The sequence below is a fragment of the Protopterus annectens genome, chromosome 11.part0, assembly GCF_019279795.1.
Source record: "Protopterus annectens isolate FY-2018-M chromosome 11.part0, PAN1.0, whole genome shotgun sequence".
Classification (NCBI taxonomy): Eukaryota; Metazoa; Chordata; order Ceratodontiformes; family Protopteridae; genus Protopterus; species Protopterus annectens.
This window is the reverse complement of record NC_056745.1, coordinates 815,627,239-815,646,088: the sequence shown is the minus strand read 5'-3', so window position 1 is coordinate 815,646,088 and position 18,850 is coordinate 815,627,239. Positions and strand designations below refer to the sequence as shown.

Below are 18,850 nucleotides of genomic sequence, written 5' to 3'. Positions count from 1 at the left end.
AGAAAAAGCAAAGTTAAAAAATGATGAGATATATGGGAAAATGTCCGGGCAACTGGACCTTTTCCTTGTTGGTATATTTTTGGATTTACAATGGACATGCTGGTTGGGCTGGCCAATCAGCATGCTCATTTTTGAATATTAATGACCAGTCATTGTATAATATGATGTAGTAAATGTAAATGTTCCACTGCAACCTAAGCGACATATACCAACACACTGAGGAAATATCTTTCTGTTATTTCTTTCTCATTCTTTGTAATAGATTTTCTTTAAAAATATTCCTGGGCAAAACTACATTCCTGGTGTCATTCATATTTTTGATGTACAATTTTATCTGTGTAAATTGCTTATCAGCTTCCAAAAAATAGCTTATTCAATGAACTTCCTTAAATAAAATGCCGTTCCATCAAGACTAAGATGATGAAACATTTTAGTTTTGCATTTGCATTCACCCATCATATGTACTCATTTCTGTCTACCAAATACTTTATCTATTCATCCATGTATCTTTCTGTCTATAGTTTTTCACATAGTGATGTCTGAAAAGGATAACTAGGTTAAACATTCCCTTTAGTTCTTTAATATGCTAAACAGTTGAGTGCTAACCTACAGTAATAATGGTAAAGTTTTCAAGGTACATATAATATGACAGGGCCCCTAAAATAAAAAGAGGAAATAAAAAGTCATAGTCTGTTACTCAACTTTCTGAACAGCATTATCACTGTCATGATAGTTTATATGTTTCTTATGTAAACACAGAGCTCATATGAAAGGCTAACTGTAATGTAATAGTTTCAAGAAATACTATGACTAATGTCATTCACTTTAACCACTTTAGATATCATGGACTTCATCCACGTGCAAGTCACCATAGATAAGATACCTCACCATATCATGGCTAGCTACAGGTCAACATCTATGCCCCAGAGTCTTGTGATCCTTGTTAAAATCTACTAAAGGTGCCCAACCATCCAATCAAGCACCCTATTCATGGGTGATTTAAACTACCACATTATAGACTGGGAAACATTCACTGCCTCACACTCACAGGCAGTAACGTAACGAGGGTGGGATAAGAGGGTCAACTGCCCTGGGTGCAAAGTGTTGCTGGGAGGCGTGATCAGCTGCTCCTGATTTCTCTATAATGCAATGCCAGCTTTTAAAAGCCAGTACCATCTTTGCACTGAAACACCCCCTGCGTGTGCTGCAAGCTGTAGCAACTGCTTACACTGTAGAAAGCATTTTGTTACCTTTTAAAAGCAAAAGAAAAACTATTTTTGAACTAAAACTTGAGTGCAGCATGCTGGTAGGATTTAAATTGTAGCAACTGTTTGCTATATCTGTAGCAAACAGTTTGCTACAGTTTAAAAAAAGAAGAAATTTTGTTTTTAGCTGAAACATGAGTGCTGTAGTGCTCCGTGCTGGCAGGATATAAACTGTATGCTTCAGTTTAAAAGAAGAAAGTATTTTTTTTTGTTTATTTTTCTGCTGTTGAATGAAAGTTGGGGGCAGGCACAGAAATGGGACCTGAACTGCTAGGGCAGGTGGGAGGGGAGCATGTCATTTATTTATTTTATTTTATTTTACATGTGTTTACCGGGAAGGTCCAACTGCACAGAGCTGTCCGTTTTCAGTGGAGGCCCAGGGAGAAAAGCTCTAGAACAATTGCTAACATATTATACATAAGATATTTACACATTTAGTTATAAAAATATAGCAGACAATAACATATGATTGCATAAGATATTTACATAAGCATAATGGTTTAGACATACAATTAAAAGTATAGCAGGTAGTAACATATGATGGTTGTTCATACAGTATGTTTAGTAAAGATAATCTTGAAGATGTGCTGAAGATAAGACAAGAAAGGAAAACTATAAAAGGAGGAGAATATAGACAAGTTCATATGAGGTGCATTGACATCTTAAGGGAAAGCTTTTCAACTTAGTCTGTGGGAGTTAGTGGGTATAGATGGGGGGGATTAGGCGGCAGTGAGTTGGGTAAGTAATGTGTGATAATATATAGTGCATCTGTGGGAGTTTTAAAGATTTGGATAGTAGGTAGGGGAAAGGGGTTAGAATATGTCAGCCAGGTGCTAGGCAGTGGCATGTCCAGGAGTTGTTTAGGTGGGAAATAAGCTGTTTTTTGAAGATGGTTTTATTAAGTTGCACCCTGATTTGTAGTGGTAGGAAGTTCCAACTCTTGGCAATGTTGCTAGAATACAGGGAGTCACCAGAGCTGTAATGGCTTTTGGAGATTGCGATTAGTGCCTTGTTAGTGGATCTAAGTTCTCAGTTATTGGAGTAGAGGATGATCAGGTCTTGTAATGCTGGAGTTTTGTCATGTTGGTGCAGTATTTGGTGAGCTAGAAGAAGTTGATTTAGAGCTAAGGTGTTAGGGAGTTCAAGCCAGGAAATCTGTTTAAGGACCTGACAGTGGTGGGTGAGGTAAGAGGAGTTTGTGACGAATTTTGCTATTTTTTTGTAGCATACTAATAGCTTGGTTAAATCACTCTTGTTTAGATTAATTAGGACTGGAGAAGCATACAGTAAGGTCAAGAGAAGATGGGTATAAACTTGGGTAACTTTACTGTTGCTGGTTAGGAAGATTTTACATCTGTAAAGAATACTTAGTTTTTTGTTGATTCTGGTTATTGTATGAGATATGTGTTTGTCAAATTACATATTATTGTCAATAATGAACCCTAGTAGTTTGGTTTGTGTGATGGGGGAGATAGAGGTATTATCTAATGCAGAAATACAGAATGGCAGAGTAGGTGCTGCTACTTTGGAAGGATGAAAGAGCATAAGTTGGATCTTTTTAGGATTTAGTATTAGCTGGGAGTTTGTTAGCCAGGTTTCAATAGATGTAAAGGTTTTGTGGGTCTTGATTTGAAGTTGTTGGAGGGTGGGGGCAGAGCACATTAAGGTGTAGTCATCAGCATATTGAACCAGGTTTGCTAGAGGGGTGGATTTGTGAAGATTATTTGTAAATATAGTGTCATGCATTTAGCAACCGGCTTGGCGGGCCAGTAGAAGGAATGTCTATGTTTCATTTTTATTTTTTTATTTATTTTTGATCTTCAATGGAAAGAGCTGGGGGGGGGTCATAGATGTAACTGTAATAAGCCAATCACTTCCATTGCTGGGGGCACTGGTTCATAGTACCGACCCATGGTGCTGGTTAAACCAGCTGTGCTTCTACTGACAGGCACAACCCTTCCTGGATTTGATTAACACAAACAAACTGGAGCAGATTGTGTACACTTCAATCACAGTATCAAACATACTAGATCTGGTACTCACCAACATTGGAGAGCATTGCTCCCCCACCCTCGTGTCACTTCCTCATTAGTGAGGATGGATCACAAAAGTGTCATGTGTCAAATAAAAATCACCCTGGAAAATTCAGCTAAACCAGTAAAAGTTAAGAACTATTCAAAGGCAAACTGGTGAACTGGTGGTGAATGATACCACCTCCACTGATCAGGGTGATATAGCAAATCTATTGGCTAATAAAGTCAACTCAAACTTCACCCTCCATTCCACCTCCCACCCAGTTCCAACAGGTGAAATCCTCTCCAATATACTTCCACCAGTTATCAGCAGGGACAAGATATTTGCAGCACTCTCTAAAGAGAACACCACCTCCATGGGTCTTGACAACATCTCTGGTTGCCTTCTCAACAGCCTAAACATGACCTATCAAGACCACTTGAGGCACTCTTCAAGTACAGCCTTGAAACAGGTTACATTTCAAGTGAATGGAGAACCATGACAGTCATTCCTTTCCACAACAGTGGACCATCAACTGACCCAGAGAAGTACAGACCCATCAGTCTAACAAGTATAATATGCAAAGCCACGAAACAAGTTATTATGAAAATGATAAACAAGGACATTGTAATCCTACAGACAGTAGACCCATCCCAATTTAGCTTTGTTAAGGGAAGGGCACACCTACTTAACATGGTAGACTTCTCTGAGAGGGTCTCCAAGGGAATGGATGAGGCTAAAACAGTGCATACTGTTTATGTTGACTTGGCTAAGGCATTCAGTATAATACCCCTCTCAGACATTTGTTGATAAGCTCTTTGAGTTAGGCTTAAATCCTTACTTAACTCACTGGATTGCTGACTAACTTACTGACAGGACCCAAAAGGTCAGAATCAGTAAGACCACCTCCACCAAGAGACTGATCAGCAGGGGGATACTCCAGGACTCCATGCTGGGCCCACTCCTGTTTGGTGTCTACTTCTTGGAAGCCAAGGCTAATGTTCAAGGTCTCTGGCTCAACAAGTTCATTGATGACTGTAAACAGGGAACTATTATAGATTCCCCCAAAGAGACCAACATCTTGCAAGTGGGTTTAGCACAGACAAATGCCTGATGCCAAACCAATGTCCTAAAGCTCAATGCCAAAACGTATATTATAATACTCTTTGGGAATCTGTCAACCCCTGCCTGTTTGAGTGGCACCCAGTAGTAAATGATCTGGAAACATTTGTAGACAGCAATCTGGCCTTTAAACAACACATAGCTATGATAATAAGAACAATCATTCTATGCTGACCAACTTATATTTAAGTGTATGTCATTCAGGTCCAAGGAAGCTATAGTGCCACTTTACTAGGTCCTTATCAGACCTGTCATTGAATACAATGCACTCTTTGTCAAGTATGTACCCTGACACATGCAATAGTTGGAGGACCTCCAAAGGTTTCTCACAAGGAGAATTCAGGTCATGAATAGCCTGTCCAACACTGACTGCATAAATGCTCTGTCTCTGTATTCATTCTCCTACATGCTGCTGAGAGAGTATCTTTGCCTGGCTTACAGGATTTTCATAGACCCAGCCCTGATAGATCTGTTGCACATGTACAAAACAAACAGCACTAGAAACACTAGATCTAGAGAGCATCCCTAACCATATTCAAAGAAAACCTTGACAGCTGGATGGGAAATTGTAAATTTAGCCTCAGTATGGCCCCCATGGACAGACATTATCAATAAGAAAAGTACTATTCTAACACACCCCTTACAAATCCTCAGTTACCTCCCTACTAATATGCCCCCCCCCCCGTATAGATGCCCATGATACTCTGGACTCAAATGTTTTGGGTTGCATTTCTAGGCTTGTAAGGGCCCTAGTGGTCATTAGCCTAGTAACAGCCTATGAATATGTAACTGTTACTATGACAAAAGATGGTGTTGATCAAATGTGGTTTTCAGAATTTCTAAATTGTTCTAGCCCATCATTATAAAATACAGGCAATATCATTCAACTAAGAGAAATAAAGCAATGAAAAATTGCAAATGTAATTTTTTCCTAAATGTTAACAGGATGAAGTGGACACCTTAATAGAAGACGTGAAAGCAATCTGTGAGTTGCTATCATCTGTTGAAAATGAACAAATTAAAGAAGCCATTACACAAATGCACTCAGTACCACTGGGAATACTATTGGTAAGTATTATTATGCTCTGTGTACCTCATTACTTTTAAACCTTTAACACTTTTCAAAATGATATGTTTAAAATAAATTTGCAAGTGTTTTTTCTTTTAATCTGCACACCAATTCATGCTTCCAGAAGGGGGATAACTGGTAGCTCTTTCACCCACTCAAATTTGTTGACCATTTTACTTCAGTGTGATGTTTATTGCATCTTTTACATGCATGTTGTTTTAAAGTCTGACATGAGCAAATGATGGCTCCAGCTTCAGAACAAGTGGAAAAAAGCTGTACTTCAGTATAAACACCCACCAAGCTAGAATAACAAGTGTATCCTTTTGAGCTCAGAAAAACCTCTTCTTCTAAATAGGTGTCTTAAAACAACTGCATTTAAGTTGTACATTAGAAAAAAATGCAATGACTGAAAATGAATGTGGTTGCATAGAAACATTAGAACAAAACTAGGCAAGCTGTCATGAGAACCATAAAATGCCTAGCCATATACACATTGAAGAAGACACTTAAACTTTCACACCTCCCTTTTCAAACACTTCATAGTGCCTACCTCCCAAGCTTGAGCAGGGCTGTGCATGACAATCCTGGTTTAAGTTTATTTCTACCAATCCAGTCTTGAAGACTAGCCCTAAAGGGCGTTAAACTAGTACTTTGACTTGTAGTGGCATCTTATTCCGTAGACTGGAAATACATTGAGTTGAGAACCTGTATCTCCAGTGAGTCTTGTTTACTTGTTGATGTAGAGTTAGGTTTCTCGTGTGGGTACTTGTAGAGCCACTGGTTTTGCAAATAAAGAGAAGGTCAAATAGGGGTGGGTCTTTCATAGCTTGAAAAGCAATGCATAGATTACCTCAGAGCAGCCTACTGACTGACCACTATTGACTATAGTGAGTCATGCTAATCCATCAAAAAAGCTAAAAAATTTAAGACATTTGAATTTTTTTTTTTTTTTTTGGTAAGGTATTTTTGAAGCCTTTCTTTCTGAGCAATATGCTTCAGTTTTTACATACCAAAGGTGGCACTGTATTCAATGATGGTTGTGGTAAGAGAAGGGTACAGTGGCAAGATGACTTCCATGGATCTTGAAGACATTTATTTGGAAATTAAGTTGACCATTTAGAAGGATTTCCTCACTATGGTGGAACATGATGATTGAATGAGAGACACTTGTTCACATAAGTATCTAGATCTCTTATGACCATGTCTGTCTGATGAAGAGTACCCTTTAAAATATATTAGGTGGAACATCACTTTTATGAATTTAACCTGTGACTATTTTCAGTACACTGGGTGTGTACATATTCCAGTCCATGCTGGAGCTGTTTCTTGTCAGTGTATGACTAGATAACAGTGCCAGGCTTGCAGTTATCAGCAAACTTGTTAAACAACACTTCTAGGATATTGGATTGGATGCTCGCAAAATAAATGACAAACAAGAGACATCCCAGCCCTTCTTTCTGCAGTAATCCACCAGCCACAATTTTTTCATTTAGAGAGGGTAACCAGCAACTTTAATAACCTGGAATTGTCAGATATTCAATATAGAATCCAGTGGACAAATAGTAGCTTGCATTAAGTTTTAATATTTTTTAAACAATTCCATCACTGAGTTAGTGTCAAAAGCCTTGGCCAGATCAAGAACTGAGTGATTGCTGTCCACAGCCTCAGCAACCCTTTCAGAGAGCTTATTATGTTCAGCAGAAAGGACATGGCCTTCACAAAACCAAACTGACTGGGTTCTAGACCAGTTAAGTTGCCTATATGTGCACACGAGTTCTGCTATAATACATTCTATGGCTTTGAATATAAGGTCTGTAAATGGACCACACTGAGTAGCAGCAGCAGTCTTCTACGAATCAAGAGACACACCCTGTGGATAGGCTGAAGTGAACATTTTATGTAAAGACTTGACAGTATTAATTTTAGCCTTTCTAGAATTCTAAACCTATTCCAGTGTCATTTCAGGGAAACTAAATTCTCATGAATAGATGGGATAACTGACAGCACAACCTGCAATGTATAAGTAAGAAACATGTAGGAAAATGTCTCACATCAGCCCACATTTGGTAAGCATCATATCTCCATCATGAGGCTCATGACTTATGCTGAGCTTGTTAAGAAAAAAATGTCGGAACTACTTAGAACACATTTTAAAAGTTCTCAGCCTCCAATACACAAGCCATCTCTTAATCCTTATCCATATATACTTACTGCAGATTCACACATTTAACTCAAACTTCACATGGAAAGCAGACCAAAGTCAAAGGCCCACTGAGTCTGCTTTCACAAGGGGAAATCCCTTAGCTGCATGTGACTATAGTTACACATGGAGATTCCACACTTGCCTGAATGAATGAGAACGGGATGAGTATAACTTCTTTGTCTGGTGCCAGGATCCATGATGTCACAAGGGTCATAATAGCCCTTATAGCAGACAAATATGATTACAACTTAATGGATGCTCACGTCAATTATGTGAGGTGCTGAACCCAAATGGACATGTGGAGAGACATGAAAGAACTTGCTATGCTTGTGTTAGATGCAGGAAAACAATAGTTTTGAGTTGTGTCTCACCTTCACCTAGAATGATGCCTAGATGGCAAGACAAGGTAATTGACTTTAATAATTGGCTAAATAGTTGGCATCATTCTAACGGGATTCAGTATGTATCAGACTGGGATAAGAAAGTAGATAAGACTGCCTGTTTTGACACAGATTACTTACACTTGTAATATAAATGCCTCTGCATACTGGCTAAGGGTTTTGCTAACCACATAGTTCATTTTTTTAGGCAGAGTCCCCTATTAAACATTCTTACATAGCAAACTCAAACTCTAATTTGGATAACATAAAGATGGTGCTACTTAATGCTCAGAGTCTGCATAGAAAGATGCCTGAACGTGAGGGCCTCCTGCAACTTGAAGACATTCATATTTGTGTAATTACTGAGACATTGTTTCAATGCAGTCACAGCACTCCCTCTATACCAGGGTTTAGTGCCTATCATTCCTTCAGGTCCTTGGGCAACTATTCATGCTACATTACCCATGATCTTAACTTAGGAGTCCTGGAAACCACCATTAACAAATCCAACTATTACATGCATGTTTGCTAGAGATTCCCATCAATGCCCCTTAAAGATCATAGAAATTCCCTTAACATCATTGAGTAGTTAAATATCAAACCAAATACCTTTTTACTGGGGGATTTCTATTGTGCTACACTAACTAACACACCTATACCTCTAAAAATGGATATACCCAGTGTTTCCTGGACTTTGTTAATGCTGATGCATTGGAGCAAACCATCAACTAGAGGATCTAATATCAATGACATAGTTACCAACCTAGACCCTGACCACACTCAGTCTTACATATCCTCTTCCTTTGTTAAATCTGACCACAACTCAGTCATTTATCTATAAGGCCTAATGGTACCATCCCTGCATCAAATTAAATCATCTTTAGGGGCTTCACAAGGGAAATCAACTGGAGTTTATAGAAGACCTACATGAAATTCCCCACAATGCCCTGCAAATTAACCCAGCTGGCAAGGGTGCCACATTCATTTTTTCTTTTGCCAACAGCACAACAGCTGTATAGAGAAATAATCACCTGTCTGCCCTAAATATAATGGTAAGTTTAGGAATAAACCTATGTGGTGGAATTCCCATATAGACAGACAATGACAATGGTGGAAAATGATGAAAAATTGTAAGATGTCTTAATCCCCTTATCCCAGGGTACACTGAAACATGCTAGGAAGGACCTTAAGAGTAGTATTAGAAAATGTAAATCCGAGTACAAGCTTAATATCACTACTGATATCAAAGGAAACTGCAACTCTTTCTTCACTTAAGTGTGGAAATTAAGGAATAATATCCAAAAGTGCACTAACCTCTTGTATAGTGATATGATATATTCTAATCCCAAGAATATAAGTAATAAATTAACAGACAAATTTAATGCTAACTTGTACCCCACCTACCCAAATTGCTGTCCTACATTTCCCTGAAAATTTAGCTTCCCCTGAAATCCCCTTGGAACAAGTGTTAAAATTCCTATGAAATACTAAAAGTCATAATTGCATGGAACCAGACAGCATGCCAGGCTTTTGTCTCATCATTACCAAGTATGTACAATCTGAATGTCTACTTATACTTTTCAGCCTCAGCCATGTGCAATGTTTGTGCCTAATGCCTGGAAAATAGCTAGCATTGTAGGCCTATCAGCCTCACCAGTCCTATATGAAAATCCATGGGACATATAACATAACTCATATATGCAGACACAGGTAATTTAATGGATCTAGATCCTAATCAGTTTGGTTTTGAGAAAGCCAGGTTCTCTTGAGAACTTGTAACTAGTGCGGTACACAAGGTCAGTGATGGGCCTCCTCCTGTTGACATTTATTTTGCAGACATCCACACCAATAATCCAGAAGTGCAGTTGATCGGTTTTGCTGATAATTGCAAACTGTACTCTGTTTTGTCTCATCCATTGATGCTGAACAGCTCCAGCAAGGCTGGAAATATGAGCATAACTGCTGTGCACAAAACAGTCTCAAGTAAAATGCAAAAAAGTGCAGTGCAATGGCATTCCACAAAAGCAGCTCCCACCACATATACTATAAATGGTACTCCTCTTCAGACAGGAAGGTATAAGAGTCCTATTTGGACAACTCTTTCTAGTTTTGTAATCATGCTTCCACCATAGTTACAAAGTCCTTCTAAGTGGTCTAATTATTTTAGAAGAGAATAAACTCAAGTTCCAAAGAAGTCTTCCTATTACTGTACTCTTCCCTTATTAAACCATGCATCAAATGCAGAGCCTCCTTTGGAATGTATAAAGCCAAGTAGGTTGCTTTAGTAGAAAGGCCATAAAGATTTCTAACCAATAAGTACCTAGGTAAATAAATAATTAATTAATAAATTAAAGGTCTTAAATCTTACATCTATCCTGATAGAATACACAACTCTCTCATTATACTCAGTAACCATCCTATTTGACCTTCTATTTCTTCAAAAAAATAGTGACTCTAGAAACACCTGCACTAGATGCCTAAATCTAAACAAATGAATGAATGAATAAATGAGTCTCTTTGAAGCAATAGTCTTGTAAGGCAATATATTTCCAAACTATGGAATAAGTTATCATTAATGGTCAAAGCATTAATTTTGCTACCTTTAAGACAGGCCTTGATGGTTGGATGGGTACACAGTAGTTTACACACATGTTATCATGAATAGCCTGATTTATCTGGGAGGAAAACATTAAATGTTTGAAAAGGGTGATAGGAGCTGTTAAGTGTGACTACTTAAATGTATGTATGGCTAAACATCTGTCTCATGGTCCTAATCATTGCTTGTCTAGTATTGTTCATATGTTTCTATGTTTGGATATGCCTAATTTATTACATAGTTTTACTGTAGCTAGAACAATATTAATAAATACTCCTGTACTATTAAGAAAATGTTTGATCGCATTTGATAGACAATTATAGAAAAAGGACCCAAAAACTTGGCAAATATGCTAAACACCAATTATTCAAACTATGTCTTTTATCTGTGCAGTTCCTTCTCTGCTCTTCTTAATGTCTGAAAAAAGCTATGTGCTAATTTACTAGTTATGCCTGTTTAGCCATAATGTATTGTAATTTATTTAAGCAACAGAGAAGTACTTCTGAAGATACATTATATATTTGCATATATAGATATAGATATAGATATAGATATAGATATAGATATAGATATAGATACAGATATAGATATACACATATGCCCGCACACACACATGCCCCTTGTCAGCATATTTTTTTCCATTCTTAGCCCTATTAACTAACAAGGTTGATGGTAGTAATGGTGGCTAAATGCTGACCTTTCTAATTATATGTGAAAGTGTAATAGTAAATCATAACATTAGATTGGAAGTGGAAATCAGCGAAAATTACATGCTGCCAACAGGTGGTAGATGGACAGGATATGTAAGAAAAGAAATTTGTAAAGATTGATTAGCTTGGCTAAGAGATGGCAATTTGGAGTGCTTGATTTGGAGAGTAGTAATAAATCTTAATACAGAGAAAAATATCTGGTTTGGTTACTGGATATCGGTGTAATCAGTAATTATGTGAAAAGGTTGTGGTCATGGATAGAAGAATGCAGCAATATGTTATGAGGTGATTTGATTCCAGGGGGATGGAGGAGAGTATGTTGTAGTTCAGCACAATGGTGTTAAGTCTCAAGTGGTGCAGTGTGCGCATATATGGAGACCATTCAAAGATGCAGATAATTAACCTGCTTGAGTAGGTATAAAGACGAGTAACAAGGATGGTTATGGAGCTAGAGGGCAGAAAGTACAAAAATTGGTTAAAAGTCTTGGATTTTTTTCTCCAAAATCAGGGAGTAAAAATAACAGAGAGTCATGATATGATTTCATAACTAACTGAGTTTGGCAGTTGAAATGGAAAGATAGAGGTATTGTGAAGGCATAGACTTTCAAACAAAGGCACTAATGTCAGAGTGGTCATTGCAAATTGTTTCATTTCTGTAAGGGTGAAGGCTAAGTAGAATAAGAGTCCAACATGCCTGGTCAGTACAAAACCACTGAATATATAAGAAAGAGCAAAATAAGTGGAAAAGGGGAAATGAAGATCTGGGAAAGAAGAAATGCTGAAGTGAAGGGCGCGTAGTTATAACATGTTCATTGCAATCAGTGGGCAGAGTTGCTAGATTTTTGTCCTCTTTTGTCACCACTATCTGTGAATAGAATTTAAAAAAAAAGAAAGAAAAAGCAAAAACAAATGAAAACTCCTCACGTCTGCATGACTTTAAAGGAGGAGTTTTCCAGAAAAAGATGAATTTATGGACCTGCTAGGGTGTGGGGACTGAAGGAAGAAAATGAGTTTACTGGAGTTTCTGTTGTGTGAATGTCTGCTTCTCCAAAACCTTTATGAGTTGCATTATTTAATTACTCCAGAAACACTTGTACATTATAACTCCAACTCCTCTCCTCTTTGTTGGATGGGAAATGAAGAAGATTATGGCTCTTGAATTTATGAAATGTATTTCAGTAACAAGTTGTTCCATTTCCTTATGATTATAAATTATATTTTCAGTCAAATATTTGATACACATTTTCAGTGGATACAGACCAGTTTGAAACTTATCAGGGGGCATCCCAGGAAACCAGCAATCTTACATTCCATCTTTATTAATGACTATGAAAGTGGTTAGTAAAACATTAGTTAAGACTAAATACTCCCTGCCCATAACATCTAAACTTTAGTTAACTAGTTTCCTTCTTATTTGATTTTGAGAGAGTTGTGGCATGCCATGCAGGCAGCAGAAAATATGAAATGATTATATAAATATGGTTTAGTAGAATGTTTATTAAATGAAATTAGAGCCTTTAAACAAACATGCCTATATGAAGGGCAGTTAACAAGTTCTCAACTCTTCATGTGTCATAGTTCATAAGCAAACATATTATTGTCATCTGAAGTAGCTTGCCTTAAAAGTTCTAAGAAGGTACTTCACAAGTGCTGCTAGCAATATTGAAGTTTTATTAGTATAGAATCTGCATTCTGTCACTGTGCTGTCAACTGCCTTATTACATTTATTGCTGAAACAGAAGTAAATGAATTACTGGTATCATCAGGATCTGTTAGTGTGATTACTCTAGTAAATATACAATATGTGTTTAAGCACAAAATTACTAGCAGCCTAAAAATAGGGTATTGTATGTACACAGAGACAAGAAAAAATCTCCTTTATCTCAAGAAGTTATGCAAATACTCAAGTCAAAGTACTGCACTTAGTACTTTAATGCCTAATCTAACACATGATGGGATCTCCAATTTAAAAAACAGTCGGAAATGTGGTAGGGAAGTACAACCTGATGTGGTGTTAGAGATATAAAGGCCCACTAAAAAACAAAGCTATGGAACTAGAAGCTTCCAAAGGCAGTACAATTTTGATTTGGATAAAACAAATGGACAGACCTAATGGTAACACTCCAGTGCTCAAAAGTAAAAATGGAACTAGTATGGAAACTGATATAGGAAGATAGTTAGTTCCATAAAAAAGTATGTGTAGAGACTCAGGAAGCAAAAAAAAGTCTTAAGCTTTACTCTGCTACACCAGAATGAGAGAAAAAGAGATAACAAAGAGAAACTGCATGTCTAGAACAAATTAACAATATTACTGAATTGGATAAAAAGTAAAGTCAGTACCCCAAATGGAAGAATTATTTATTTAACATTTGTTTATCTGGAAAGTCTGACTGGGACAGGCCCTATCTTCAGCAGAGGCCCAGGGAAAAATGCTCCAGGTCCATGTCTTTTTAAGGAAACTGGAATATCCAGAGAAAACTCACGAGAATGCAAAACATGCAGACTGAACACACAGAAGGCACCCCAGCTGAGAATTGAACCAGAGAACCTCTTGCTGTGAGGCAGCAATGCTAACTGCTGCACCACTGTGCCATCCATGTGTGATCCTTTTTAGTGAATGAGTTAGACAAAGGGGATGAAGCTAAACCTGTAATTCTGGAAGAACTGGCTATATCTACCATTCACATTAAGACCCTGAAGAATGAAATAGTGAACTGCAAATCTCCAGATAAGGCACATTAATTTTAGGAAAACCCAGAGGGAGATAGATGTGCTGAGCAGGGCTAAGGAAAACATAATGCAAACAGAGGTGGAAACAACTGAACAGGACACCCTATTTCATATTCTTTATTTGAACTACTGAATGATTTGCTGTACAGTGTGAACAAAGAAAAGGAACATATAATAAGCCAAAAAAGGTACAAATTCTAAGCCAGCTGTTACTACCAAAGCATTTCAGAACCTAGCAAGATTTTTTTTGGTTTGGTATTATGAAGGAAGTAGAATATTATTTTTGTGTCGCCTGTCCAGCATGTCAAAAACTATAGCCTAACTCAGACTTCATGAACCTTTTGATATCCTTACTATAGTAGAAGTCACGTCCAAGCAAATAGTAATTGACATCATAGGTCCACCTGTAAATTCCAGTAAGATTCAAAAGAATACACATGTAATCACTGATTATGCAACCATATTTCTTGAAGTAGTATCCTTAAAAATAATTAATGCCAAAACTATAGCAATACTAATATTTTCTAGGAATATGCTGATAAGTTTTTACCAGCCAAGATATCCCATTCATATCTGCAGCAATGCAGAAGCATTGTCATAACAACCTCAGCTAGATGGAATAGTTAAACATTTTAACAAAACTATAAAGTCCATATTGCGTAAAGCTACAGAAGAGGATGGAAAGATTTGAGACCATCAGCTTCATTTTCTATGTGAGGGAATTACACCAAACCTCAAATGAGTTCATTCTACTTAAATAGTGTAGGAGACATCTCACAGCTTGCTTGCTATATTGAAAGAAACAAGGAAAGAGGAAAATGTCCCCTTTAAGAGCAGGATTGTATACTTTAATGTCCCTGCAGAGAAGGTTAAATAGTGTAATGTTCTTAGTTCATGGAGAGAGCATGGGAAGCACAGCAGATGCTATATAATGCACATGCTTTTCTAAATGAGTTGAAAGGAGGGATCCTGGTACTTGTCTTAGTGCATACTGCCAAGAACAAGTTCCTAGCAAATGGTTGGGACCTATTGAAGTCACAGAGAAAATAACTGAAGTAAGCTATAAAATGAGACAAGGTAGAGTAAAGGACACCTATGCTGTTACAGGTACGTAGGTTCTAGGTTCATAGATAAGTACTAGTCAATCAGTCTGCAGACCATTACAACCCTAACCAATAGCCTAATATGAACAGGTACCCTTAAGTCTCAGGAGGGCAAGCATGACTTGTAGCAGAAGTTTGCCCAAAGGTGGGGAATATGTTGGGATATGAATCTATCACCCCAAAGTGTTTTATTTATTAGTTCATGAAGCTATAGTTCCTTTAACCTTGTATTTGATGAAACATTTGTTTTGCAAAAAATAGAAGATTTAAAAAGGTTGGATTTTTAAGGGTCTATATTAAAATCTCAAAGTCTGACAATATCGAATACAATATTGTTGACACGAGAATAACGAAAGCGCACTACATCGAATGTTTAAATGGAAAATCTTTGTAGGGGAGATTTCCATTTACTTCAGTGTAGTGCATTTTTGGAGTTGGTATATTTAAGTGGAGGGGGCGAAGTCCCCCACATAGGGGGTGCAGGAGGGCTTGCCCCCCTGCCTACACACTATTTTTTTTTTTTTGTTGTTTTATTTAGTATTTTTTTAGGATTCGATGGTTTAGGACTTCGATCACTAAAGTACGATCTTTAGGCCTTCGAAGTTTTAAACCTTCGAGATTATAATATAGACCCAATTTTTGGCACCAAAGAGTAGACCCGAATCCTCACGGAGGGGTATTCAACAAACTGACTGTAGAGAGAGGGCTGCCAGTCTGTCCAGATAACTAAGATTTTTAAGTCCACTGCTCCTTTCAATTAGGAATTTCTTGGGTTGTTCAACGTCAATTTTATGTTTAACAACTAAATTCTAAAACTGATATTATATGAGATATGAGTAAATGTGAATTAGAACTTCCCTGCATCTGGAGTAGATGCTGTTGGCGATTACATGAACCAGATAAAGGTTTTCCTAACAAATGTGGTAAAATGATCGTCAGAATGTAAGAAATTATCAACAGATGTGCATTGATTTGTTATGACTGTGGCTGACTGGAGGGGTGTGCCACTTATATGGTATAGGAAAAGTTTTGTTTACAAAAGTTAACTATAATACATTATTTTACATTTAATTTGAGGTTATTGCCCTTGCCCTAATTGTTAAAATGATCCAACCTATGTTGGAGCAATTGTGAGTTAGTGAAAAATCAAATTAAAAGTCACAGTTTACTGTCATCTGCAAAATTGAATAACTAATGACCAGGACTGTTGGGTTAAAGCTTTGGGAAATATATGTCAAATAAGAGAATGCTGAACACTTAGCCCTATGGTACACCAATGGTAACTTTTTATTTCAGAAGGGGCAACTGCATCTCTGCCATATGGGTTCTGTTTGACAACCAGTTAACTATTTACTGCACAACATAAGAACTTATATTCAGAGTTACAAGTCTGTCCATGATGTCTGCATGTAGAATAGCATCAAAGTCCTTCACCAGGTTCAGATATGCTGTACGTACTATGAAACCTTTGTCTATTGGTCCATTTTTTAAAGAAATTAATGTAGTTAAAGAGGTAGGACATTCCTTTTACAAAAGTAAATTAAGGAGGTCTCAGGATTAACAGGTATTTCGAAGTTCATGTTGATGAGATCTCAGACAACACATTCTATGGTTTACAAATGAGGCAAATGAGAATGATGTGTCTTTAGTTACCCAGTGTCTGTTGTTGGACTACCCTTGTGCAACAGCATTACAGTGGATGCTTTCCTGGCTTCATGAATATAACCAGTGGAGCGTGGAGCAGCTTAGATTAAAGATGTTAAATAGGGGTTCATATAAGCCATATCTGACACTGATAATCAGGCAACTCAGTATGTTATTTGGGCTTATGGATAAGGTCTTCTTAGCTTTTGAGAGAGGTGTCAGGACTTCTTCCATAGTAATGAAATAAGTAGCTATACCATGGAACCGTGTAATAAGGGTAAGTGTGGACACAATAAAATTTGCACGACTTTTATCAGCTAAGATATTAGCTAATTCCTGTGGGTCAAAGTAATCAGTTTTATTGTAGACTAGCTCTAAACATGGCTGGGGTTAGTTCTTAACTTTCTAAAGTAATGTTTTTTGGCTTTTCCCGGTTAGGGGTCGCCACAGCAGAACTCCGGTCCGCTAATGACTGGCAGTGGATTTTTACGGTGCCAAGGTGCCAGCCTGACACCGAACCTTCAAAGAAGGCACACCCATTCACGCTCGCACCTACCTGCATGTCTTTAACGTCACTCAACTGAGGGGAGGACATGCAGACTCCACACAGAAGGTGCTCCAGCCAAGAATCGAACAGAACCTCTTGCTGTCAGGTGACAACGCTAACCGCTGCACAGTTCTTAACTTTCTGACATAGTTAAAAAGAGATTTGTATTTATTTTTAGTTGTAGTAGTTATTTTAGATTCATATTCAGTTTTGAGCTTCCTAATGGTTTCCTTAACTACTTTACTAGTTGTCTTAAGTCTGTTCTTAAGATAAGTAAAGTTGCCACTACATGCCTCTTCCCCTCACTACATCATGTCACTTTCATTCTTTCTAACCTCCAGTCTTCTCAAAATCAAAACTTGAACAATGCTACAGTAAAGTGGCTAAATTTGCTGTACATTCTCCTTTCAGAATCTCCCACTGTAAAGCTCTAAAAAAACCTAAATTGGTTAGAACTATCCCATCATCTAAGATATACACAGCTTCATACCACCTATAAAGTTATCCAGTAGCCATCTGCTTGTCCAGCACTAATTACTATTCTACTCAGCTATGTTCCCAATCGGTCATTATGATCCAATGACCAAAAATTCCTCTCTGTTGACAAACTGCATTTGCAAGTTTGATTTTCATCCTGTGCCTCAAATGATCAAACTAGCAGAGCATAATAGCATTCTCCACAACTGATAGCCTCTTTAACTCTAAAACAATGCTATTTGGGCCTCATGGAGTACCAACAACATCCTGGACACAATGTACAGGGACCTTAAACCACTTATTGATACCGCATGACCATCACTAAAGATGTGGTGATCTTCTCAGACTACTGAGAAAATCACCGGGTTCTGGCCACACTTGACACTTATTTAAGACTGAACTGATGGCCAGCCTAGTAAAATATAAGTTAGGAATGTCAGGCACTCATTATTTGGACAACATAATAAGCAGAAGGATTTAAATCAACAAGTAGAAAAGGTGGAAGTGATGTGTAACTGCTATACATGACCCAGAAAAAAACAGATCAAGGCCTTTCTATGCTAAGCCAGTTACCACCATACATTGATCCATAACATTGCTACCATAGCTTGCCCTGTAGCTGATCTGACAAAAAAAATGTCCCTCTCTAATTGACAAGTGGGCAGATTGCACAGAACAGGCATTTAGAAAATTAAAGGCAGTGCTATATGCTAAACCATATTATTAGTCCTGGAGTTTGGTAATCTACTATTTTCACTGATGCCTTAGTTTGGATAGTACTCAGGGATAGTATCTGCTGATTCCACAACAATACTGATGGTGTTTCCTAGGGAACATGTTACTGAAAGGATCTAACAAACTTTCCCTTTCTTAGAAAGAGGCAGGTCTCCAAGTCAACTAATTGGTAGGTCTGCCTGTGCTACATATTAGCAGAGTTAGGCTTGTTAGTTCCGGTGTACTAAGCTAGAAGAGTATCAACTAAAACATCTAG

At 37.6% G+C, this 18,850-nt stretch overlaps 1 protein-coding gene across 1 annotated transcript in view; it reads left to right on the top strand.

The window, feature by feature from the left end:
* The window catches only part of LOC122815000 (phosphatidylinositol 4-phosphate 3-kinase C2 domain-containing subunit gamma-like), a 188,379-nt gene that overhangs the window by 76,712 nt on the left and 92,817 nt on the right, over positions 1-18,850 (top strand). The window contains exon 3 of the mRNA XM_044087255.1: positions 5,346-5,468. Coding sequence (XP_043943190.1) covers positions 5,346-5,468 — 123 coding nt within the window. The remainder of the gene's footprint in view (positions 1-5,345; positions 5,469-18,850) is intronic.